The sequence below is a fragment of the Perca flavescens genome, chromosome 1, assembly GCF_004354835.1.
Source record: "Perca flavescens isolate YP-PL-M2 chromosome 1, PFLA_1.0, whole genome shotgun sequence".
NCBI lineage: Eukaryota > Metazoa > Chordata > Actinopteri > Perciformes > Percidae > Perca > Perca flavescens.
Window position 1 is genome coordinate 14,232,136 of NC_041331.1, and position 24,528 is coordinate 14,256,663.

The following is a 24,528-nucleotide window of genomic DNA, read 5'->3' on the forward strand; positions in this document are numbered from 1 at the left end:
GAGAAAAAATTCTCATTTGCAACGACGACGTGTCACATTCACACAGTTACACATTCATACCTGGAAGCTGCCCAGCACAACCACAGTCTGATCTGCTGGCCACTGAGCAGCTCCACTGGAGTGGTTGGGGTTAAGGGCCTTGCTCAAGGGCACCGCAGTAGTGGTAATGATGAGATGATGATGAGGGAGGGACAAGCGCTGCTCTTTCACTTTCCCCACCCAGACTTTACCTGCCGGTCTGGGGATTGAACCGACAACCTGCCGGTCACAAGCTCGCTTCTTTAACCTTTAGGCCACCACTGCTCATGCACGGGGCCGCGTAACTGTTACGCTGAATTATTGATTAATTAGTTCAGCACTTAACACATTTTAATTCTTCTATCTTCCAAGCCATCCATGGTCTCCAAAACAGATTTAATTAAAAAAAAGAAGTTTATAACCTTTTACAGATATTATTTTGTATGAAATTTATGAATTCTCAAGGTGTCCTGAGTCCCTGATGTGATATTTTGCATGCGCACTCACATTTGCACACGCAGGCGCGGTCCATCATCCAGATGAGTGATGAGCAGTATTCACAGTATGTGGGGATGCTGTACTGGGTGGACTTGAAGATGTGGCCGTTATGCTCCTCCACCTGCAGAGAGCAGCAGAGCACAGGTTCATTTGGAGTTCACTTGCATATTATCCTTCACACGAATATGTGCAATTTCTTTCTTTATTTATAGCCTTTTCTATTCTGGTTGATGGTGTATTTATATCTTGTTATTCCAAAGAGCACACAGGGGTGTAAAGGGCTGGCTGTTAGAGCAAAGTGTTCTTTTGTTATGATCAAGTAGTAATGATGAGAATGAGAGCAACTTACAATGTCTGTGTCCTTTTTCCTCCGTTTTTTGCGTTCAGGTTTAGGTGCCTGCTGTAGGACAAAAAGACAAAACAGTAAAACATATCTTTTAGTATTTAATAAGTTATGTCACTGTATATGCAAGCATAATTAACAAATATTAACACAATGTACGCCATAAATAAAATCCCTAGAAACTAACAACCCAGAAGGCTTTTAGACACTATTATACACCACACGTAGGGCTGGGCAATATATCGATATTATATCGATATCGTGATATGAGACTAGATATCGTCTTAGATTTGGGATATCGTAATATGTGTTATATAAGTGTTATCTTTTCTTGGTTTTAAAGGCTACATTACAGTAAAGTGATGATTTTCTGAACTTACCAGACTGTTCTCGTTGTTCTATTATTTGCCTTTTCCCCACTTAGACATTATGTCTACATTACTGATGATTATTTATCTAAAATCTAAGTGTGAAGATATTTTGTTAAAGCACCAATTGTCAACCCTAGAATATCGCCGCAATATCGATATTGAGGTATTTGGTCAAGAATATGGTGATATCTGACTTTCTCCATATCGCCCAGCCCTAACCACACAACATTTAAATTTCATGAAGATACTTCAAAAAACCTTCAAACTTTCTTATTGGACCCACAGCAATTAACACAAATATATGTCCCCAAAACAGAATACATTCAAAAGGAGCATAAAATGTCTACAGACATCTTCCAAAATCCTATTTTCCAGGAGGCTGTTGCGTGTCTTTACCTTGCTGAGTGTGCTGTCCAGAGGTTTGTACTCAGTCATGAACTCATCCAGGAAAACTTTAAAGGTGTTGACCCACACTGTGACAGGAGACTCTCTCCAGTCCCTCTGTTCCTGCCGCATGGTCTTCTCCAAGATTTGCTCAAACAGAGCGTAGAGGTCTTTGTAGCGGATGCTCTTACCGTCGTCCATCTGCGGAGGAAGACATCGGGGGTCACAGGAAGAGCACAGTATTTATCTACTGGAAATAATATTCCGGTATAAAAGGATCTAGTCCTTTATCTGCCCTCATGTAAAAAAGTATAAAATCATTTTAAATGATCATGTAAACAGTGTTGACAGCACTTACCGCAAGTGCTGTGGAGTAAGAGTTGAAGATGTTCAGACGGAATTCCTTCAAGGCCTTTTTAAACACGACGTCCACCATGGTGTCCTTCTTACTGTCCTCCGTGTCCAAGTCGTTGATCTAAAATATGACACCACAGTCTTAGCATGAACGTGGACTGCCTGTAGCTCTAAAAAGATTGGTAAGAGTGTGAGGAAAAGTCCACACTCACCCTACAGTCACACTAGCTACAAGAGAAGGAGACAAAGCGACAGGCTACCATTCATTTTCAACGGGAGTGGACGTTTGCCAGCGACAAGCAACGAGCTGGCCGCTGCCACGAGCAAGGTGGGGCCAAAATAGACAAGAAGTCTATTTTATGCAAATGCTGAGTGATGCGACAAAGCGACTGCCAATTGGAGTGAAGGCAGCGTGAGGGCAGCCAGCGTGACGTAGGTCAGTGGCTCTAGTCGAAGAAAATAATTCAAGATGGCGGAAAACTCTTCAGGACATCGCATTTCTGTATATATCTGATATGTTTGGCATTTTATCTCATATATTTTGTTACATTCATCGAGAAATAAATACTTTTAAATCCAAATACATTGTTCTTGTGACTTATCAATACCGCTGAAGTAACTTTTAAGACGTGCTTGAAGGTAGCACCAGAGAATTGCTGTTTACTGTTGCCAAGCAACCAGGGGTAGGCTAGGCACGGCCAGGAGTGCCCACAAGCGAGTGCATGTCGCTAATGTGACTGTAGGGTCAGGCTAAAAAGCTGTGTTGTGTTCTTCGGTAGTTACTCTCCTCGTGAGGAATTTTAGACGCAGAAGTACACGCGAATGCCGTGCAATCCTCTTTACCCGTACGTATCAAGAGAATAAAAGAGGACATGTTTGTCTGTACCTTCTTCATGAGGAAGTCGTTCATGCTCCTGTAGTCGTTGGTGCAGGTGAGGATCTGCAGCGCGTCGTTCTGCCACTGAGCGGGTTCCAGAGCCACGTTGCTGATCTTAACGCTGCGCCGTCGCTTCACCTTGGGAGATGGCTCCTTGTTCTCCTTCAAGTCTCGGAACCCTCGATCCAACATCAGCTCAGGACTGCAGGGGGGCGACATGTTCTCCTGGCCTGCTGTGAAAGAGGACTCCAGTCAGTGACACTTCAGTGGGAACTGACTGGCACTGAGTGCAAGTAAGTGAAATGAACTCCAGGCTTTTTAAAGATTAAAAAAAAAAAAAAAGGAGCCAATGTGAGAGTCCTATGTATTTGCTTTTGGATAACGCACCGTCTCCCAGCAATGGCCCAGTGTCTCCATAGTCTCCATCCATGGAATCAGCCCCACAGATCAGCTTTTCTCTGGACGTCTTCTTATCCCCATACTTTGTCTTGCCCCAGAAACGCATCTTACGGACCCTGGACACAATTAAAACAAAATTGATAAACATTTTCTCAACATTAAAATAGCTTTAACTTTAAAGCTACATTGTGTAAGAATTTCTCCCATCTAGCGGTGAAATTGTATATGACAACCAACTAAATATTACTTTCTAGCCCTTCCTCCTACGGTGGCCGAACCCGAAATTAGCTCTCTCCATCGTTTACACGTAGCTGTTCTTAGTCGCCCCAATATTAACTTTGGTCTTGTTGCTTTGCCTGTGGCGTTGGCGTTTTAATTCTCTTTTTCGCTTCCATGGCGAGTAATCTCCCCCTGGCATTTGTCACGGTGCCAATAGGTGTAAGAGGGCGAAATGCGGAGGTATGTCCCTCTTTGGTTAATGTATTTTAAAGATGGAGGCGCTACATGGCTGCCGTCATTCGAGCAACTCGTTCGTCTGGATTCTGAATGATTCTGAATGTCAGATTCTATGCTTACGAGAATACTTTGATTAGTTGGTGGAAGTAATTACACATTGAATGAGCACATATTTGTGAAAGAACAAAAGTTTTTTTTTTGCTAAGAATTAACTCAAAAAACTACACGATGTAGGTTCAACTTTTAACTTAACTATTAATATTAAGGCCGAGACATAAAGACAAAGTTGCAGAACAAACCTTCCATCTTGCGAGTTCTTGCGCATGGAGTCCACTTTGACCAAATCTCCTGACGACATGGCTTTGTGAATCTTCTTTTGCTCCTCAGAGCTTGCAGGCTGGAACAACATTAAGTCGGATTAGGATTGGCCAAAACCCAAGTAAAGCCTCTCTTTTTTGTGAATGCACACGCACAGCACATGAGTAGATCATGATCTAAGGACAAGTTCAAGCCAGCCAGTAGATGGCAGCATCACACAACTGGTGCTGCACCAGCTACATTTACCAGAGCTTCTAGGTATCATCAGTAAAAGAGTTAATGCTGTTTATAGTTATCATCATATTACAAAGCAATAACACAACAAATAATTCTTTTGAAATATATGACACAACATATGACAGAAGGAACAAATCAGTTTTCCCAGGAAAAGAACCGTTAACAGGCACGAGGAGTTTGTTAAGTGATGAAGAAAGTCAAGAGTGAATGATGACCCTTTTTCAAGGATTCCCAAGGTTCGACTCGTGACTAGTGCTAAGTGCTGAGAGAGGAAACGTAACCAAGTGACATGCAAATATTGTTAATAACCAGAAAGAATAAATCAAGGAAAAAAAGTCAGTGTTACAGCTGTGAGAGACAGAGAAGCCATATCATGTTAGAAAAGCTTAAAATGTGTACCACTCCTACGGAAAGTTAGTGTACAGGTTTAGAAAGTTTGTTGAAGTTCCGTTTTTAGTGCAGATCTATGCTCTCTCTGCTGAGGGGGTTAGAAAATGTCAAAGAGAAGCCACACTTTAAAAAAAAAAAAAAAAAAAAAAAAAAAAAAAAAACGTATATAGAGGGCCACTGTTGGCTTGGATGGCGCCTGTTACCATGTCTGAGTCACTGAAACAGGACTTTCTTAAGCCCGCGTCCGTGGAGCTCTGTTTGGAGAGGGGTAGAGTGTAATGACGGGGGTTGACGGGGCTGTCGCCATCATAGTCATCCTCGTCTGAATCGCCCCCAACTGAGAGGGAGGGGGCGCGGGTGAGGAAGTCGGAGCGGGTCCGTGCCATTCTGGCTTTCTTTTTTTGGCCCGCTCTGCCAACCTGGAGTTTCATCACAAGTGATAACAGCATGTTTAAAAAGGTGCCTTTATTATCTGCAGAAGAGCTTCAGTGCATTTCATTTCATGTAGGTCAGCTGTGTCGTTTTTAGTGCAAGACCGGGAGCTGCCAAGATCCATTAATTTACTCACAACATAAAAAGACACTCCTGCAAACTTGCAAACACATGCTATGTCTATTTTCTAAAAAAAAATAAAAAAATACATCCCACACCTTTGCTCCTTTAGAGGGCTTGGAGACTGGTGATGGTCCTTCTCTGGGAATGGCTGCAGGGGTTTCTTTAGTGACGGCATCACTGTCAAACCTGGTGGACAAATAGAGGATACAGAGCCAAACAACATGTTAATAAATGAAAAGTTAATTGGTCTAGCAAAAATGTCATTGAAAAATCACACTAAAGCCACTATGTGAAGAAAGTGTATGTGGTTATTGCAGCTTTCAAATGTGTCTGATAGTATCATTTTTTTGTTCTCCAGAAAAATGAGCCAATCCCGATGAAAACCGGTGGCACCTACAGTATGTGTCACATTTAGCTCATTCATCGGTGTCCCTGCTTCTAATCCATATAGTGTGGCAGCATCCGCATATGGTGATACTGCCACTGATGGGGATCAAAGTCAGAAATGTTCAAATTCTTCACTTCCTACTCGTACTACGTAAACAATTCATGTTACCAATAATCATTTTAGTTAGTTATTTTATTTGACATGGTCACTTGATTTATTGATCCTTTGAGTGTAAACTTAGTTAGGCGTACTTTTATTAATTCATGTATTTGCTTGTTTATCGTAGCCCTGCTTGTCTTTGGGATTTATTCTCTTGGGCGTTTGTATTTTTATTCACAGTTATGCATTATTATTCCTACAACAATTTGTTCACATGTCAAAACAGTTATTTAGATATATTTACCATATTTTTTTATATATTTCTTCATATTCCTATTGTATTTCCATTGTATTTATCAATCAACCAATCAACATTTCTTTATATAGCACTTTACAGCAACCAGCAGGTAGCTAAAGTGCTTTACATCTGGAACAAAGAATAATGTTTATTCTTTATTTTCTCTTACTATGTTTATTGTTGCTAATTCCATGTATATGTAAAAACCTACTTGGCAATAAACTAGATTTTGATTGGAAAAAAAAATTAAAATAAACTAGATAACAAAAACAGCAATGTATGACTTCATTACTCACTTTGTAAATGTGACTTTGTCGTTTGGCGAGAAGAAGATGTTTGGCTTGTCCGCCGTACTAACTGTGTCGTCTTGAGTACTTGGCGGCTTCTTGGTCGCTGTTCTGGATCTGGTTCCTCCTCCTCCTCCTCCATCTTTAGACTCCAGCGTGAGTTTGGGTGCCCAGCCCTCAGCAACAGGCCTCCTCTCCTTGCGTCTTTCTCTGGGAACAGAAGCAGGTGGAGGAGGCAGCTGGGGGTGAGGGGCGCTGCCCTGGAGGTCTACCCCCGGCGGAGAGTGCACTGACGGGCCGGTGGAGACGGACTGCGTTCTGGCGTGAGGAACGAGCCCCGCTGTCCTCTCAATTAGCAGGGAACTGGGTCTAAGGGGCTTTCCGGAGGTTGCGGCTCCGCCGACATCTTGTCCCCCCTGCCGACTCTGCTGTATTCTGTGCAGAGCTTCTCCTCTTTGCTTCTCAAACATGTCTCTCTCGTACTGAGCGAAGAAAAGACGCTGGCGCTCCAGCACTTCTTTCTGTTGTCTGATCTGCTCCATCATCTCCTTTTCGTTCTGCTGCCGCTGATTGCGCTGCCTCACCTCTTTCTCCTCGTTCAGTCGCACCAGCTTCTCTAGGACAGCCGGGTCAGCCTGAGGGACAGCGGTAGGAACGGGGACGGGAGCTGGGTCTGGCTTCTCCCCTGTCCGGGACGCCCCGTCTCGAACCTCTACAGGAGGACGGACGATACCACTCAGCTCTTGGCTCAGTGGCGTTTCTTTCTGCATGCTGATGACCACCACCACTGGGCGACGCGATGACTCCCGCCTTTCTTTGAGAGTCTTGGTAACCGTGCTGCTTGTAGAGACGGCTGCCTCCGTGGTTGGTTCGGGCTCTCCGGCGGGACGACGGGGGACGACTGCGCTGCCCTCGCCAGCAGGGACGTAAAAGGTAGGGAGGTAGTTCTCGATTTTGGGCGGATGTGTGGGGGCAGAGGGGGCTGCCGGATCCATTTTGGTCTGGCCCTGGCTGCCAGCATCAGAAACCACTGCCCTGTGTGGTTCAACTGGCTTTGGGCTTGTCGAAACAACCTCCACATGAGGCTCAGGTTCCGGAGCTACAGGGGAGCAGAGGTCCTCGCTGTCGGTCACCTCTTCTACAGCCTTGGGGGGCTCGTCATCCATGCTGAGAAGCTCAAAGCTGCCTTTGGAGCTCTGGCTGTCGGGCGTGCCCTGGGGCGAAGGGAGAGGTGGCGTCGCGGGGGGCACCAGCTCCAGAGACCAGCGGCGTTCCTCGGACGGGGATGAGGGTCCGCCGCCGGTCGCCCGCACCTTGAGAAGCTCCAGGCTGAACTTGGCCTGCTCCAACTCTCTCATCCGCCGGCTCTCTCTCTTGGCCCGAGTGGTTTTCTGGCTGGGCTCGTCCGTAGTTCTGGACCTCTCTCGCACCACCACGGCGGAGGTCTGGATCGAGTCCGGTGCTTCAGTTTGCACTTTAGAGGGACTCTCTCTGGTCCCAGCATGCTCTCTGTCTTCTCCTTCCTCTTGAGCCGCGCCCTCGTGGCTGCTGAGGGTTTGGAGGCTCCTTTCTCGCTGCTCGTAGGAGCGATCCTCCCACGTGCTGAGGTCCAACCCCATGATCCTCTCTGGCGGATCCTCTTCTTCCTCTGGTGAGAGACTCACCTGGCCATTCTGCAGTTGAAGCAGCTTCTCCTGCTGCTCCTTCTTGGCCCTCAGCGTCCGTTCTCGCAGTTTCTTGAAGCTGTCGATCAAGAGGGCATCGTTACAAATTTAGCTCATGTCAAACGACTTCCTGCTCATACGATCAAGATACATTTCAAACTGTTATTCAGAACAAAACCACCTCAACTATTCACCAAAGTTAAAAAGTCTTGCTCTCGGCAGCTCAGCTGATTACAGAGCTGCTTTGGGTTGGACTGCTTGCGTAATGGCATGCTCTTACCAAGCCCGGTCTATAAGCACACTGAACAATGACCAAATACACTACAGGAGCTGTGTGCAAAGATTAATCTGGCTTTTCACCAGCTTGAGCAAAAATTATGCAGTCACTTAGGCTATTTTCAGAGCATTAACCCTTTATAAAAAATGCTAAAATATTTGCTTTTGTTAAACTAAACTCATCTATACTAACAGAAAAAAATCAAACTGGTGCTAGTGCTCAGGATAGGGCTGCATGATATGAGGAGAACATGCGATAATGCTATTACTGGCGCTAAATAAAGAGATATCAAAGTGAACTCAGTTCTGCTGCTTTCAGTATTCTGCTAAAATACAACAAATTGCTTGTTGAATATAAAACAAATGAAAGGAAATAATTTCCAACATTCTTTTATTGAACAAATAGAAAATGGAATTGCATATAAAAGGCACCACTAAAAAAAGAATGACGGATACATTATAAAGTGCAGTTTTCTGCTGATATTTTCTTTAGACTAACAATAAAATCTCTGTCTTTCGCGATATGTTGCAGCCTTTCTGATGTGTTGCGCAAGTTGATATCGCAATGACGATAAAAAATGAAAAAGAAAAGATTTATTGGGCAGCCCTAGCTCAGGATAAGGCGTTTGACAGAATGGCTTACCTCTGCCTGGCGAGGAATCCTCTGCTTATTGCCTGGAGTTGTACCACAGCATGATACAGACGCAAGTAGGCTTCCCTGGCTTGATGGCAGCGCCAGGCCGTCTGAATGAGCAGAGCTGCGGTGCAGCGCCGGTAGAGCCACAACCTCCATGCCCTCTGTAGCACCAGAGCAGCCTCCCTCCACAGCCTGAACTTCTGACGCTCCCTGGAACCTCGCCAGTGTGTCTGCAGACACAGAGCTGCCCTCTCCTGGACGTTAGGGTCATAATCCTCCTCTTCTATGGACTGGTACAAACGCCACCATTTCTGTGAAGAGATGATGATAATGATCTACTGTTTTCACGAAACTACACATTTTTTCTTCTTCATTTTAGTCACAACCTATGTTCATGTTCACTCAGTACAGCAACTCCATTAGAAGAACAAGCATCTTTACTAAAAAGCTAATCTCAATTTTATTTCTTATTTGGCCTTAAAAACAAATTCATTCACAGAGCTAGAGTGGACTGTGAGTGACAAGTTGAACTGAACTGTATTTGAGTTGGACTTTCACACAGACTTCACATTAATCTTAAACGTAATTTCCAGTTTAGGAACTAAAATAAAACCTGATAATATCCTTGATATTAACGGGCACCTTAGGTCCTTTCATGCCAAATGTAGTGCTGCACTGAGGTAGGACTGGGCAGGATGTGTGAAATGAATAGCACTATATTATTACCAATACTTTTCTGATACTGATTTGTATCACAATATTACAAATGTAAGCAAAATCATATGTAATATGAACTGTGTTTCATTCAACATACAAACCGTTTCACCTCAGTGAAGCAAAAACTTAAATAACTAACTTATTTGTTAGTCTTTAATTCAAATCTGCTTGGATTCATTCATTTGCGCAACAGAATTTTGTAAAACTATAACATGATGTGATCATATTATTAATTATAATTCCACTGAAAGTTGATAAGCAATAATACTGAGTCAACGCTCAACAACTCTCAGGAGCATATACCAAAACCAAAACCAATAGAAAGGTGATTTAAATCAAACTAAAGGAAAAGCCTGAAATGAAGCCGATAGAGATGAGAGCACAGATAATGAAAAGCACTGTACTGTACCTGGATGCAGATCGCCGCTTCTCTCATTCTGACAAACTGCTTCCTCTCCAGCCGGACTCTGAATCGCCGCTGCAGCGTGACGATGCGTCGGAGAACTTCAGCGTGGAGTACGGCCTGCAGACGCTGACGCTCAGCCTCCCGCAGAAACACCTGAGAGGAGGGACCATGATGGGAGTCAGCACAGGGTAACACACACACACACACACACACACACACACACACACACACACACACACAAAATGAAGAATGGGGTTATCTGGACACACACACACACAAAGAAATATACACACACACACACTCTTTTAAAAAGCTCAGCTCACGCACAAACCTCAGAGATCCCTGGCTAAATACATGGCCACAAGTATGTCAGGTATGATCCTCTAATTATATAGACAGCATACCAAAGGCATGGACCCCTCCATCATGACTCATTCATACCCACACCAAATATGGGGCACTGTCTTCATTACATCCTTTTTTTTCCCCAGAGGGAGGATGCTTTTTAGTTAATATGAGGTTATCCCCAACACTACCCTTTCCCTTTGTCTACGACTCTATTTATAGTTTGTGAACGGTTTAATAAACTAACTGAGTTTGAGTCATTTCAAACCCCCACATTTTCAAATCAGTTTTGGACTCCCATTTTCCAGATTGCTAAATGCCTCAACATGCAGCAACAGATAGTAAAACCCATAACATACAGTAATGAGCCTAAACATTTTTAACAAGGACTTAACAAAAGAAAAAACACAGTTTTGCTCTCATTTTTTTCTCCACACCATGTCTTATATTTTTAAAATCAGCTTGTTCCAAAACTTACATGAAGCTATATCAAACATTTTTTTATGGCTGCACCAATTCATCACATTTAATATTATCAGATATAACATGAGTTTATATCCAATGAGCTGTCACTCTGCTGTTGTAAGAAACTTTTTAGCCTGGTTGACACCAGACCCTTCTCAGTTGTAACTGAGAGTGGGTCTGGGGAACGTTCATTCGCAGCTCATTTCCAAAAGGGGCGTCACCAACGGACGGCGCTCAAATGCCTCTGGGCGCTATTGGACCTACTTCAACCAATCAGACCAACGACCCGGGTGACGTAGCAGCGACAGCGGCATCAACGGGTTGCTGCGCTTCGATGTTGAATGTAAAGAACAAGCTGCTCGCCGTCACTGCGCTATAGTGTAAAGCCCGCCTCAGCGGTTGTGATTGGTGCCTCGATTTGGAAAAATTGGAAAACGGGCTTGAATGGGCTCTTGGCCAGACGGACTTGCAGAGCAAATCTCAAATTTGCCGGAAGTTCGTCAGGGTTTTCCCAGGCTAGGAAACTTTGGAACACCAATAAAACCTAAACATAACTTCAGATAGCTGAACAACGCTCAACATTAATTTGTAATGACAAACACATTTAGTACATATTTTTTTTGTACAGTAAAGGAGGCTTATTCCGACAGGGATAACGTGCTACATGTATATCAAAAACAGATGTCACGACATGTTTAATTAAAAAAAAAAAAAAAAAAAAAAAAAAAGAACTGCAAAGAGGAAAGGAGAAAGGAGAGGGCGGGGTAAATACCATTGTCTTTCCCACTTGGTAGCCATCTGGTTCGAGGTCCAGCTGGTCCAGACTCCGCTGGATGCCCTCTCTGGTGGCACTGGTGCCCTCTGGGAGCAGCACACAGAAGTGATGGACAAAATCCTATCAGGAAAACAAGGAAAGATGTTAATGAGAAATATCTTACCCTACAGTATCTGTTCTGGATTTTACATTTGTCTCATGGTCACACGGTTTCTGTCCAGTAATGTGTTTAACAAAAGGTTTACTTTCTGCTAAAGCAATCTGGACTGAACACAGGACTAATTGGTTGGGGTTGTGCAACAACTGTGGCCCTGAATTTGACCAGCAGCAGAAACATAAGCAACCACCTGCAGCATCTATTGAACAAAAAAAAAAAAAGGCACATGTGGTTTCAGGTAAAAGTCCATGCTGTCCATATTTGCAGGGGGTTCAAACATCATGGCATAAATATGCTGAACTCCCACTCTTCGAACTGAGGCTCTTTGTCTGAATCCAATACACTCTGGGCTGCAGGGGGTGGATAGGGAAACAGATGCTGTGTTTATACAATTACAATCATGGGGAGTGTTTCAGAGACCCGAGGACAATGGAAAGGCTCTGTTCTGAAGAGTCGGGAAACAGCACAGTCCTCCACAGTGATACCATGCCCAAGATATTCTCATTAGTGCTGACCGCAGCACTAAATGTCTGATGCTCAAATCATCTGAGTGAGCTCATCAAAATAGTTACAGTTTTAGGAGTTAGTCCACACAAATAACTAAATATCTTTTGTCATTTTTATATTAGTTTTCAAATATTAGTGGGAATTTTTACCAGAACCAGTACAACAATGTAAAAAAAAAAAAAGTAAACAAGTAAAAGTCCTACATTCAAAATCCTACTTCAGTAAAGATACCTAGAGTAAAAAATACTCCAAAAAATGTCTTCTATTATATTGTTAATGCTGCTGATGCAACAATGTGTTAGTAGTGTGTTTACTGTTGTAGCTGGTCCAGGTAGAGCTAGTTTTAACTGCTTTTTAAGTATTTTAGTCCAGTGGTTCTCAATATAGGGGTCGGCTCCTTGAAAGGGTCACAAGATAAATCGGAGGGGTGGTGAGATGATTAATGGGAGAGGAAAGAAGAAAAAAAACTTCCATTTTTCCACTTCAATCTTTATTTTTTTTTTTTTAAATATTGTATAATTGTACCTAATTGGGCATCAAACAGATATTAATATGAAACCATCGGAGAAGTTTAGAGGGTAACTGTCTCTTTGTTGTAACTGCTTAAAACTCACAAGACATCCAAAACATGAAACGGACCCCCAACTCGACACTGTTTTTTGGGTAACACTTTACTTGAAGGTAGCTACATAAGAGTGACATGACACTGTCATGAACACATAACACTGTCATGACACAGTCATGACACATGAACCCTAACCCTAACCATAACTTGTCATGACAAAAACCGAATGACACTTACTAAAAGAAGCGTTATGTCATAAACGTTTATGACTTGTTTATAATGTTTATGACACGTTCATGACAGTGTCATGTCACTCTTATGTAGATTCCTTCAAGTAAAGTGTAACCATTTTTTGTAACGGGTCAACAACCAAAACCACTGGTTTAACTTTTAACAAAGCACTGCATTTTATAAGATGATCACATTTTTCACATCATCTTAAAAGAAACTAGTAATTAAAGCTGTTGAATAAATGTTATGGAGGCAAACGTTCAATGCTTCCCTCTGAAATATAGTAAAGTACATTTTAGTAGCATAAAGTGGATATTCTTAAGTAAAGTACATCCATCAATCCTTTACAGGGTTGTTGGGGGAGCTGGAGCCGATCCCAGCTGGCATGGGCGAGTGGCGGGGCAATATTAGTTAAAGGCAAAATATGTGTCAAACCTTTCTGAATTAAGTATTGTGGTGCTGCAGAGACGTCTCGGCCTACAAATCGTATCCAATAGACTAAATCCTCGCAAAAATCTATTTAATTATTATATAAATTTGAATATTTTTCAGTGAAAATGAGAAAAATTATACAAAAATGATCATTCCCTCCAATATCGTGAATCATATCGCGATCGCAATATCAGGCAAAATAATGGCAATTAGATATTTTCCTCATATCGTGCAGCCCTACCCTACAATAAGTAAAGTAAAAATGCCTTCAAATTATACATTGACATCTAGTTAAGTTGAAAAATAGTGAAACTGTCCACAGCAAGGTCTGTGTACTACCCTGAGTCACTTGGAGAGTTTCTGGTCAGAATGAATGCAGTTATTAAAAGGACTCTGAAATGACTTATCTTCTATGCTTGGAGGGCCATAAATGAAATCCCATTACTCTTGACTGTATTTAGGAGGCACGAGGAGTCACAGAGCCCAAGCAATTAAAATTTAAACTACCTGCATGTCTACAGTAGATAGCACTACAGTTACATGGGAGAAATAAGTTGTAGTTTGGTGAAGTGACTGCTTAAGAACCTAGCACAGTGACTTCATCTGTGCCTAAAAGCGTGACGTGACATGACTGGCACAAATGAACATTCAAGACCACTAAATGGAAACTAATGTAAGAGAAAACTGGAGTGAGCCACTCCCAAACATTTCTGTCCCAAGACTCACTTCCAATCAGCATTAAAAACATGATCTGCTTTATTAGTCACACAGTATTTCTCAATAGGCTGACATCATTCTTATGAAAGCCAGTGTGGTTAAGATGGCTGCCACCTCAGCGACATGTTTCATGGAGATGAATTCATCGCTGGAACCTAAACTCGTGGAAACCTAAGTGTTGTTTACATTTTGGGACGTGAGCAGTGAGATTGATAGTGCATCAGTGTTCTGGCCTGCACACGCCTGCACAGAGGGAACATGTTAATGTGATCTGCTGCTGAACTCTTTGTACGGTTTGGCTTATCGAGTGTTTACTTCCTGGATAACATGATACTTAGAATTTCTGGACAAAGAAAAGAGGACGAAGTGGATCGGTTATAACTAGGGATGGGCAATTATTCTATATGATAATCGTCTTTCAATGAAATCATATCGTGATGAAATCATATATCGAGATATACAATTACGTTGTCTAAATTGTGACAGCAAGCACATTCTCAATTTTCGTCTATAATTTCACTTGGAACTGTTCACCACATTATTGATGATTATTTATCTAAAATCTCGGCTTGAGAAATATTTTGTGAAAGCACCAAGTGTCAACCCAACAATAATCGTCGCAATATCGATATCGATGTATTTGGTCAAGAATATCATGATATCTGATTTTCTTCATATTGCCCAGCCCTGGTTATAACTCTAAAACAGACATCGTTTAAAGGGGATCCGCATCGATTATACACATAAAAGTCAGTTCACTAGTCATGTTTAGTAATACTCAGCAAAAGAAAACTGTTGTATAATGTCTTCTGTGGCTCTAGAAGAGCCCCTGTTGTGTCTGATTAAATCACTCTCCGTGTCTCTCAGTGTGAAATGTGGGCATTTACCAGACGTGGAGGTTCTAATGAAGGGATGCTTTTAGTTTAATAATAGTAAATGGAGTATCATTTTTTTTAATCACATTACATACCAGTAATTAATTATGAATTATAGTTTAGTTATAATGTATCAATACTTTATTCACTTTTAGTGGTGGAAGAAGTATTCAAATACCCAAGTAAATGTACCAATACCGCAATTTTAAAAATACTCCATTAAATGTAAAGCACTTTACAATTTGTCTTCATTCACCTAGACACACACACACACACACACACACACACACACACACACACACACACACACACACAAGATCAGTGTCTTGCTCTGGTACACGTGCGGACAGGAGGAGCCGGGGATCGAACCGCCAACCGTGTGATTAAAAGACGACCCACTCCACCTCCTGAGCCACAGCCGCCCAGTTACAGGTTAAAGCCCTGCCACCAAAATCTCACTAGACTAAAGTAACTTAGCTGTTCAAGAGTAAGATGTAATTTGAATTACTTTAGATACTGTTGGGAAGTTAATCTTTAACAATGCATCATTTTTTCAGATCACATTTTTTTTTGTCAAATCTTAAACTGCAAATGTATTTTGTGACTATAGCTTTCAAATCAAACAATATACAAACAAGCAATATTTACTTTTAAAATGTAGTGAAGTATGAATTCATTGCATGTAATGTATCCCAAAATTATACTAAAGTAGTGTTACATTCTACCACTTCTTGTGAAATAAATAGCTTGTTTCTTTCAAATTTACTGTGCTAGATATAAATTATATAAGGGACAGTTAAGAAAACGATTATTATAATGATGATGATGATGATGATGATGATGATGATGATGATGATGATGAAAGAGTATCTACAGGGTGTAGATGTGCGTGTGTTACCTTGAAGCTGTACTTTATGTTGTAGCCCGACTGCCGGATGCGCACAGTCTCCAGCATACCTGTGTAACGCAGCTGCCTCAGCACCAGGTTATCATTAAACCTTAAGGGCAGCTGAGAAAGAGCACAAAAGATCATGGATGAGAGGAGAAAATTACAGAAAAAGGAAAAGCGACAGGCGGCAGAGGAGAAGAGGGGAAAATGATAGACCGCTTTGGAAAAGTTCAAACTTCAAAAAGGAAATGAAAAACGCTTTGAAAACTACACCAAAGCAGTCAAGTGGCCGCAGTCCGGAGGGAGCACACTGTACCTTCTCAGCATTGGAACGGATGCACTTGACAAAATAAGGCTCAGACTGACCCAGAGTCTCCATTAGCTTATTGAGGGAGGCCTGCAGAAAGAGACAAAAAAATAAAATAAAACGACAACAAAGAGCCAGATTTAGCACAAAGCACAGAATATATGGTGAGTACAGAGACACACTGCTTGTGTTGTGCCACAGTTGTTTGACAGGCAGAAGTTACAGTCAGGTGGCTCTGTCTGTGAGTAAAACTCTTTGCTGCAAGATTAAAGTCACCGCCTGGGATCATAAAAAAATATGTCCACGTGAGCAAGGTTCTGGAGATGAAAAAAGAAACCATGTGTGTAGTATTTCCATGTGCAATTATTGTGTGTATGTGTGTGTGTGTGTATAAACAAATGCACTCGTGTGTCAGCATGTGTGTGATAACTCAGTGGCAGGAGGGATTCAGGCTCCTCCTCCATGGGAGTTTAAGCAATCAGCGCAGCACAGGATGTGGGAAGTGAAGTCATCCACACACTGGGGCCAGGGCTGCCTGCCAGAGGGGCCACGGCACTCATCTCTACCGCCAACAGCTAGAGCACGGAGTTCACGTTCAAAGAAATCAGATAAAACAATAGCGTGTTTCTTTTTTGGTTCTTGAGAGTTTTTCTGAGCTGGCGTGTGTCTGCAAATGAGAGACACGTTTGAGCTTGAGATAACCAAAATTGGAATGTTAATGTACTTTAATGTACGTTTGGGAAAGTCTTTTAAAAACAAAATCCTCTGCTGTGAAATGACAAAACATAGAGCAGAGCAATTAAACAGGTGTCCCCTTTGTTTTCAGCAGTTTACATGGTAGGAGTGAGCTCATGCTTGGGTGTCATCTCCTACTAAGTGAATATCAGCGACGAACCTCAAAACGTTTGACTTTCTCACCAAATCGGGTCTTTTAAAAAAAAAAAATTATGAGACATTTATTTAGTTTTTTTTGTCTGAAATTCCCAGACACGATGTCATACATTTAAGGGTTTCTACCCGCAGCCAGTTGCAAAAGGACACGCCTTGTTTTCATCATATTCACAGCTCTAGGGAGATTCCTCGATGCAGCTCAGGCTAATCGTGTTATTTTTATGGTGAGAGCACTGAATGGCATATCAGTGAGCTCTGCAGTACGCTACTGGCTGTGTGTGTGTGTGTGTGTGTGTGTGATGTGTGTGTGTGTGTCTGACCTGGAACTGTGCGCTGATACTGGGTGGTTTCTTCTTTTTGTGGAGGTGAAGCAGTGACTTGGTGATGCGGTCGTGAAGCGTCAGTTTGCTGAGATACTTCAGCGACTTGACGTTCAGTAAATGCTGCGGGGGTGAAGCGAGAGTCAGTCGCTAATGTAGAACAACACTAGAATCTGTTGCTTACTTATTAAGACAAATTAAAGATATATTGGACTGTACCTTCGGAAGGACTGGCTTAGATTTGTAGTTTTTGTTCCTCCTGTTTATATAAATAAATAAATAAAAAAAGAAGAAAACTTAGTCCAGCAGTTGAATCGGTTTTTCACATTAGAGCAACAAAATCTCTCTTTTTGTTCTTTAACTCAACAGGTGAGAATACTTTTTTTTTTTTTAGTAAAAAGGTCAACACAGTACTGAATTTAATTCCAGAAATTCGTCCCAAGTGGGTCAAATTCCTGTCATTAAAGTTGAACTTGAATCATCCCCGTGGGGAAACTCTCTGTTCACTTGCTCCCCTCAAGAGGGGGGGTCAGAGGCCAGGGTCAGCTGCACCCTTGGAGCTGGTAGGAATGTTTGCTGACACTGAGTTTGAACTCTCTTACAATCTTAACGAGAAGCACAAAGAAACCCGTTGAATAGTGTCTTTTTTTCTTCTTCTTTTTAAAACACGTTAATACATATACTGTATAATCTTTGAATTAGTGTTTAGGTAGTCTATGTCCTTGTCGTTCCACTTCCGGGATTGCTCCGCTGCCAATGGAAATTCCGCCGGATTTCACTCACTTAGGCCGGTTATCAGTTGCCTTTGTGTTGGCATTTTAAACTCCGGTCGATTAATGAGGACTATGGTTAAGTGCTCCTCAGATCTCTGCAGGGTAAATCCAGACAGCTAGCTAGACCATCTGTCCAATCTGAGTTTTCTGTTGCACGACTAAAACAACTTTTGAACGTACACGTTCCACCAAAACAAGTTCCTTCCCGAGGCTAATTTTCAGTGGCACTGCGGCTTTTCCCGGTGCCTAGCACCGCCAAAGACGATTGTGATTAGTTAAAAGAAATGCCAATAAACCAGAGCACGTTTTCCTCCCATTCTGGAAAGCTGTGTGGACTAGCCAGACCCTCCTCCGCAGCGCTGCGGAGGAAGGTCTGGTAAAGCGAGACTAGTGTTTAAGGAGAGTTTAAAGCATTATGATGACTGTGGACACGTCTTGCTACTCACATGAGGATGTCGTGGGCTCTCTCGAGGAGTTTACTGCTGGCCGAGTTGACAAAGATGCCGTCTTCTTCTGTGGTGGAGCTGCTGGATGACAAGCGGCTCAGTCGACCCACGCGCCCATTCCAGCCCAGGCCCGGAGAACTCCTTTAGATACAAACACACACAAAAACAATTCAGGTGACTTATTTATTAAATCCAAACTTATGAGGTAGGTATGAGGTGTTGACCATGGCAAGGGTAACATTTTAACAGACGCGTCTCGTTACTTTTCTACATCGTTGACAGACGATGTTTTCTGCAGTAATGAGAAAGTAATTGAGAGAGTAATTAACAAAGATCCGATTGCGAGAGTTTGCGAACTTCCTCAGATACATTAAAAATAACTGACAGTTAGGTTCTATCAAACATCAAGCACCTTACACCAAAGGCTCAGCACTCGGAGGCACAACAGGCTGCTCACATGAAGTGTAACTTGAGCATAATTTTAAATGGCATCAAAATACCGTGTTTTTTTTTTATATATATACGTAAAGGGGATTTTTTTTCTCAGGAGCAATGTCACCAGCAGGGGCACTTTTTCACAGTTTCAGTATTTATTTATTTATTTTTTTACACAGTTTACTAAAGCCTCGAAGGTGGTTTAAAAGAGGTTTAGGTTTTTTTGGGGGTGGCAGTTGCTCAGTCTGTAGGGAGTTGGGTTAGGAACCGGAGGGTCCTTGGTTCAAGTCCCCGTGTGGACTGGTAGCTGGATAGGTGCCAGTTCACCTCCTGGGCGTTGCCAAGGTGCTCTTGATCAAAGTACCAAACCCCCAACTGCTCACTCTGACATCTCTCCATTAGTGTGTTAAGCAAGTATAGGTCCTGAGCATGTTTGTAATTCAGGCCTGTGTTTATGTGTGTGCAACTGTACTAACTATGAAAATTGTGAATTTCCCCTTGCGGGATAAATAAAGGCATTCTTCTTCTTCTTTAAACCTCAGGCCTCAAGGTGAAACCTAACCACCTGCCCAGAAGACAAACAAAAACAGAAGCGGTCAGGTCATGGTTATAAAACCATTAACCAGTCTGAACTATTTTAGCCCAGAGGAGAGGATGAGAGGAGACAAGGCAACTGGGGTACCGACAATCTCCAACAGGTAGTGTTCAGAATCAGAGTAAAGCTGTAGCAGTAGCAATCATTAATTCAGCTCTTCGGGTCCCACTGGAGCACTTTATTGTGTTTCCAGTTATTATAATTTACAGTTTTACAAGAATCTCTCCTGAGTTACAAGCCACACACTCTGACACAAACAGGGAGATGTGTTTGGTGACTCACACGGTGTTATAAGCAGGGGGTTGAATCATTCCTGGAGAGAAAACAAGGTGGGACACAAGCCTGTGGAGAGGTTTTTAAAGGCTAATGAAAGTCAATATAAATACAGAACAGCAGATGGGAAGGTTGAGCTTTTTGGTGCAGAGACAGCTGTTTGGGTTCAAAGCTGAAATACATAGAGTAAATATGCTTAAAAACCTAGCTTATGCTCAGTGTTGGGATTAAAAATAAACAACATCCCCCGTTGTGCTCATTGTGTTCAGCTTATTCTGTGTATAAGAAGCACATTTTTATTTTATTTTTTTTTCAAAATCTAAAAACTTCTTACACATTTAAAAGTGCCAAGAGTAAATTTACTCTTGGAATTCTTTTTTTTTTTTTTTTTTTTTTTTTTTTAAGACTCTAGGGATGGCAATGTCAGTCACTCCACCACTTTGGTCCAGACTGAAATATCTCCACAACTACTGGATGGATTGCCATGGAATTTGGTACAGACATGCATGGTCCAAAGATCCTACCGGCATTGCTGATTCACTTACCAAAGCGCCAAAATTGTAAATTGTCAAATTACTTGGTTTATCAAAACTAATGATTATTCTCATCAGCCTCAGCTGTACTTTGTGGTTTTGTGCTAATTAGCAACTATTAGTTAGCTGAACTTAGATGGTTAAAAAGGTATACCTGCTAACATCAGTATGCTAGCAGTGTCATGGTAAATATTATCATCATGCTGACGTTAACATTTAGCTCAAGTACATAGAGAGCCACTGGAAAACAAGTCAAACTCCTTGTCGGCCTAAACACATTTGGCCAGCAGAGCTTATTCTGATTCCAAATAATAAATAATATAAAACTTGAACATACATCATGGACGCAAGTTGCAAACAGAAACCAGGTGTAAAAATACACAACAGAGGTGTGACTGGCTTTTTCATTAGTGTTTCTCTATACACGGGCAATGGAAGAGACCCAGAGGATGCTTCTCTAACACAGCTAGTGCACTGCTCCACTATCTTTATCACAGTCTGAGGTACAGCTCAGTCCCAGAGGAGTCCTACAGGTACATATAAATTGTACTACCAGCCTGCATTATATACAATATTATAAATTACGGCAGTAGATCCACAAAGCTGTAAATCAAGTAAGTCATTTGATTTATATTTCTTTCTGGGATCTATAGTCTGTCTTTATACGATCTCAGGACAAGTGTTTTAAGGGGTTTATTGTGTGTATGACCAAATCAGAAAATAATGTCTGACTTAACAATGTGGACTAAAGAATAAGCACAAACTTTCAGTTTGCATCTGGCCTACCATATAAAGAAGATGAGATAGAATTTCTCCCCAGTTGATCATCGATCGCAGTAAATGGTGATGGTACAATATGCTCCTTATAGTGACTCCATGGGCCTATAAAGCACTTTACTGTCGGCTGCTCCGTCTTGCCGACAAGCGCCCTGCAGGGACTTAATATTTATCACTCTCCGGGCACTCCTCTCCAATGCATAGCTCTGACTTTACATCACGGCGGAAGCAGCTGCACAGGGTTTTAGTGCTCTTCTTGTATGCAGAGAATGAGTGTGTATGAGCGTACGAGGGAGAGAAAAAGAGGGAGGGCAGAGGTTGCAAATCACATTAAAGGGGGATTTAAACAGCCCCAGACTGAGCTCCTGTTTAACAAAAGCCGTGTTGTACGAGCCGCTCGGAGCAACCAGTCGCTGTCGTGGGCTGCTAATCTCACTGTCCACAGCTAATAAGAATAGGTGGTGGACCGGGGTCTCAGTGGGCTGGTATGAGAGCAACGCTCAGGGTCACAGCACAGTCCCTCGGCTTTTCTTTTTTAAAAGGCACGCCACGGTTTCAAAGCCCAGAGGTTAATATCATGGCATGAGTGATTAAAAATATATACTACTTGTAAGGTATAACAGTATTAGAGAATATATGAACAATAGAGCAACAACTTGACTGTGTAGGGGTTTGTGTTTCATGAATATGAGTATCTGTACCCCCCTGTCTTCAATGCGTATGTTATTCTAATGTATGTCTTTAAGGTATATTGTGATTTATATTGTTGTTACTGTCTTTATTGTTTTTTTTTCCCTTTTTGTTCCGGAAAATGTAATATTAATTACATAATTTATATTTATTTATATATATATATATATAAAAATAAAGTATGACAGAGCATCTGCAGGAAAGGTATTGAAGGGTTTGTTGACATAATGAGTAGTTTCCAGAGCTCTTTGTATTATGTACAGTATGTAAGATCAAATATTACGTTTACGGGACACCGTGGAGGCCAAGCGGGTGAGGACTCCGACAATGAACCACGACATCCATGATGTGAGTGCAAACGGGGACCTTGGTTGCAGGTCATTCCCCATCTCGCATTTCCCTCACTTCATCTTTTTTACTGTCAACTAATACAAAAGGCATAAAATGAAGAGAATACCAGCAAATAAACAAAAGGTTTACAAGAATTTTCCTCTAGCAATTACTGCTCAACTGAATTGTTGTGAATTGGGTGAATAGACCATATCAATATAGAGAAATACAGTGGGGGAAATAAGTATTTGACCCCTTGCTGATTTTGCAGGTTTGCCCACTTACAAAGAATGCAAAAATCTACAATTTTAATCATATGTACATTCTAACAGTGAAAGACAGAATCCCAAAGAAGATTCCAGAAAATCACATCATATGAATTTATTAAAATTGATAACCATCTGATGAGGAAAAACAAGTATTTGACCCCCTGGACAAACACCATGTTAATATTTTGTAGAAAAGCCATTATTGGCCAGCACAGATGTCAAACGTTTTTTTTATAGTTGGTGACAAGGTTTGTGCACATTTCGGCAGGGATGTTGGCCCTCCTCCCTGCAGACAGCCTCCAAATCATTCAGGTTCCGAGGTTGTCGCCTGGCAACTCGAATTTTAAGCTCCCTCCAAAGATTTTCAATCGGATTCAGGTCTGGAGACTGGCTAGGCCACTCCAGAACCTTGATGTGCTTCTTCTTCAGCCACTCTTTTGTTGCTTTGGCGGTGTGCTTAGGGTCGTTGTCGTGCTGAAACACCCATCCTCGACCCATCTTCAGCTCTCTCACTGAGGGAAGGAGATGTCGGTCCAGAATTCCACGATACATGGCCCCGTCCATCCTCCCCTCAATACGATGGAGTTGTCCCGTCCCCTTGGCTGAAAAGCACCCCCAAAGCATGATGTTGCCACCACCATGCTTGACGGTGGGGATGGTGTTCTTTGGGTTGTACTCGGTGTTCTTTGCCCTCCAAACACGACGAGTTGAGTTGAGGCCAAAAAGTTCTATTTTGGTCTCATCTGACCACATCACCTTCTTCCAGGCCTCTTCTGAGTCGTCCAGGTGGTGAATGGCGAACTTCATGCGGGCCTGTACATGTTTCTTCTTGAGCAGGGGGACCTTGCGTGCGCTGCAGGATTTCAATCCATGACGGGTAGTGTGTTACCAACCGTTTCTTTTGTAACTGTGGTCCCAGCTGCCTTCAGTTGATTCATCAGTTCCCCCCTTGTGGTTTTGGGATGATTCCTCACCGTTCGCATGATCAGGGACACCCCACGAGGCAAGATCTTGTGTGGAGGCCCAGACCGAGGGAGGTTGGCGATGGTGTGGTGCTTCTTCCATTTCCTGATAACTGCACCGACAGTTGATCTTTTCTCTCCAAGTTGCTTTCCGATTCTCTTGTAGCCCATCCCAGCCTTGTGCAGATCAACAATCTTGTCCCTGATGTCCGTAGAAAGCTCTTTGGTCTTGCCCATGGTAGTGATGTTGGATGCTGGTTGTTTGGGTGTTGACAAGTGTCTTTTATACAGGTAACGAGGTGAGGCAGGTATATTTGATGTAGATAATTGGTTCGGATTGGGGCTGTGTCTTAAAGAAAGACTAACTGGCTTGTAGGAGCCAGAATACTTGCTGTTTGTCCAGGGGGTCAAATACTTGTTTTTCCTCATCAGATGGTTATCAATTTTAATAAATTCATATGATGTGATTTTCTGGAATTTTCTTTGGGATTCTGTCTTTCACTGTTAGAATGTACATATGATTAAAATTGTAGATTTTTGCATTCTTTGTAAGTGGGCAAACCTGCAAAATCAGCAAGGGGTCAAATACTTATTTCCCCCACTGTATATGTTGCCCTATATCATCTATTTCTCTTGTCTTTTTTTTTGTAGCAAAAGCGAAACAGAAAATTAAAAGTAGACGTATAAACAAATACTATAAATTTGTACGGATTCCATATTTTTTTAAATTATGTTCATGAATATGAACATATTTATTATATTAAGCTTGGATCTGAAACACTATTAACATAGTATAGGTTATATTAGGTATATAAACAAAATAATGCAAACAAATGTGCATAATAATCTAACCTTCATTACGCTTATAAGGTTACATTTTGGTTGAGAGTGGTAATGGTTTGACTGTATGGTAATATTTGAGCATGTAGTGTGTTGTGTTAGATTGATTTACATTGCCAGGTGGGCTACCACAGTGTTTTGTTTATGAATGCAGTCA

General features: G+C 42.0%; 1 protein-coding gene across 4 annotated transcripts in view; it reads right to left on the reverse strand.

The window, feature by feature from the left end:
- Nucleotides 1-24,528, reverse strand: part of myo9aa (myosin IXAa) — a 131,892-nt gene that overhangs the window by 6,414 nt on the left and 100,950 nt on the right. For 3 of the 4 annotated variants that reach the window (XM_028573510.1, XM_028573518.1, XM_028573501.1), the window contains 18 exons: nucleotides 18,668-18,808; nucleotides 17,668-17,707; nucleotides 17,449-17,571; nucleotides 16,247-16,327; nucleotides 15,940-16,050; nucleotides 11,555-11,677; nucleotides 9,976-10,125; nucleotides 8,856-9,160; nucleotides 6,282-8,015; nucleotides 5,296-5,386; nucleotides 4,849-5,064; nucleotides 4,000-4,097; nucleotides 3,233-3,360; nucleotides 2,855-3,075; nucleotides 1,973-2,089; nucleotides 1,627-1,815; nucleotides 866-916; nucleotides 526-637 (listed from right to left, as the gene is read on the reverse strand). In XM_028573510.1, coding sequence (XP_028429311.1) covers nucleotides 526-637; nucleotides 866-916; nucleotides 1,627-1,815; nucleotides 1,973-2,089; nucleotides 2,855-3,075; nucleotides 3,233-3,360; nucleotides 4,000-4,097; nucleotides 4,849-5,064; nucleotides 5,296-5,386; nucleotides 6,282-8,015; nucleotides 8,856-9,160; nucleotides 9,976-10,125; nucleotides 11,555-11,677; nucleotides 15,940-16,050; nucleotides 16,247-16,327; nucleotides 17,449-17,571; nucleotides 17,668-17,707; nucleotides 18,668-18,808 — 4,031 coding nt within the window. The remainder of the gene's footprint in view (nucleotides 1-525; nucleotides 638-865; nucleotides 917-1,626; nucleotides 1,816-1,972; nucleotides 2,090-2,854; nucleotides 3,076-3,232; nucleotides 3,361-3,999; nucleotides 4,098-4,848; nucleotides 5,065-5,295; nucleotides 5,387-6,281; nucleotides 8,016-8,855; nucleotides 9,161-9,975; nucleotides 10,126-11,554; nucleotides 11,678-15,939; nucleotides 16,051-16,246; nucleotides 16,328-17,448; nucleotides 17,572-17,667; nucleotides 17,708-18,667; nucleotides 18,809-24,528) is intronic. The other variant, XM_028573527.1, reaches the window with a different exon arrangement.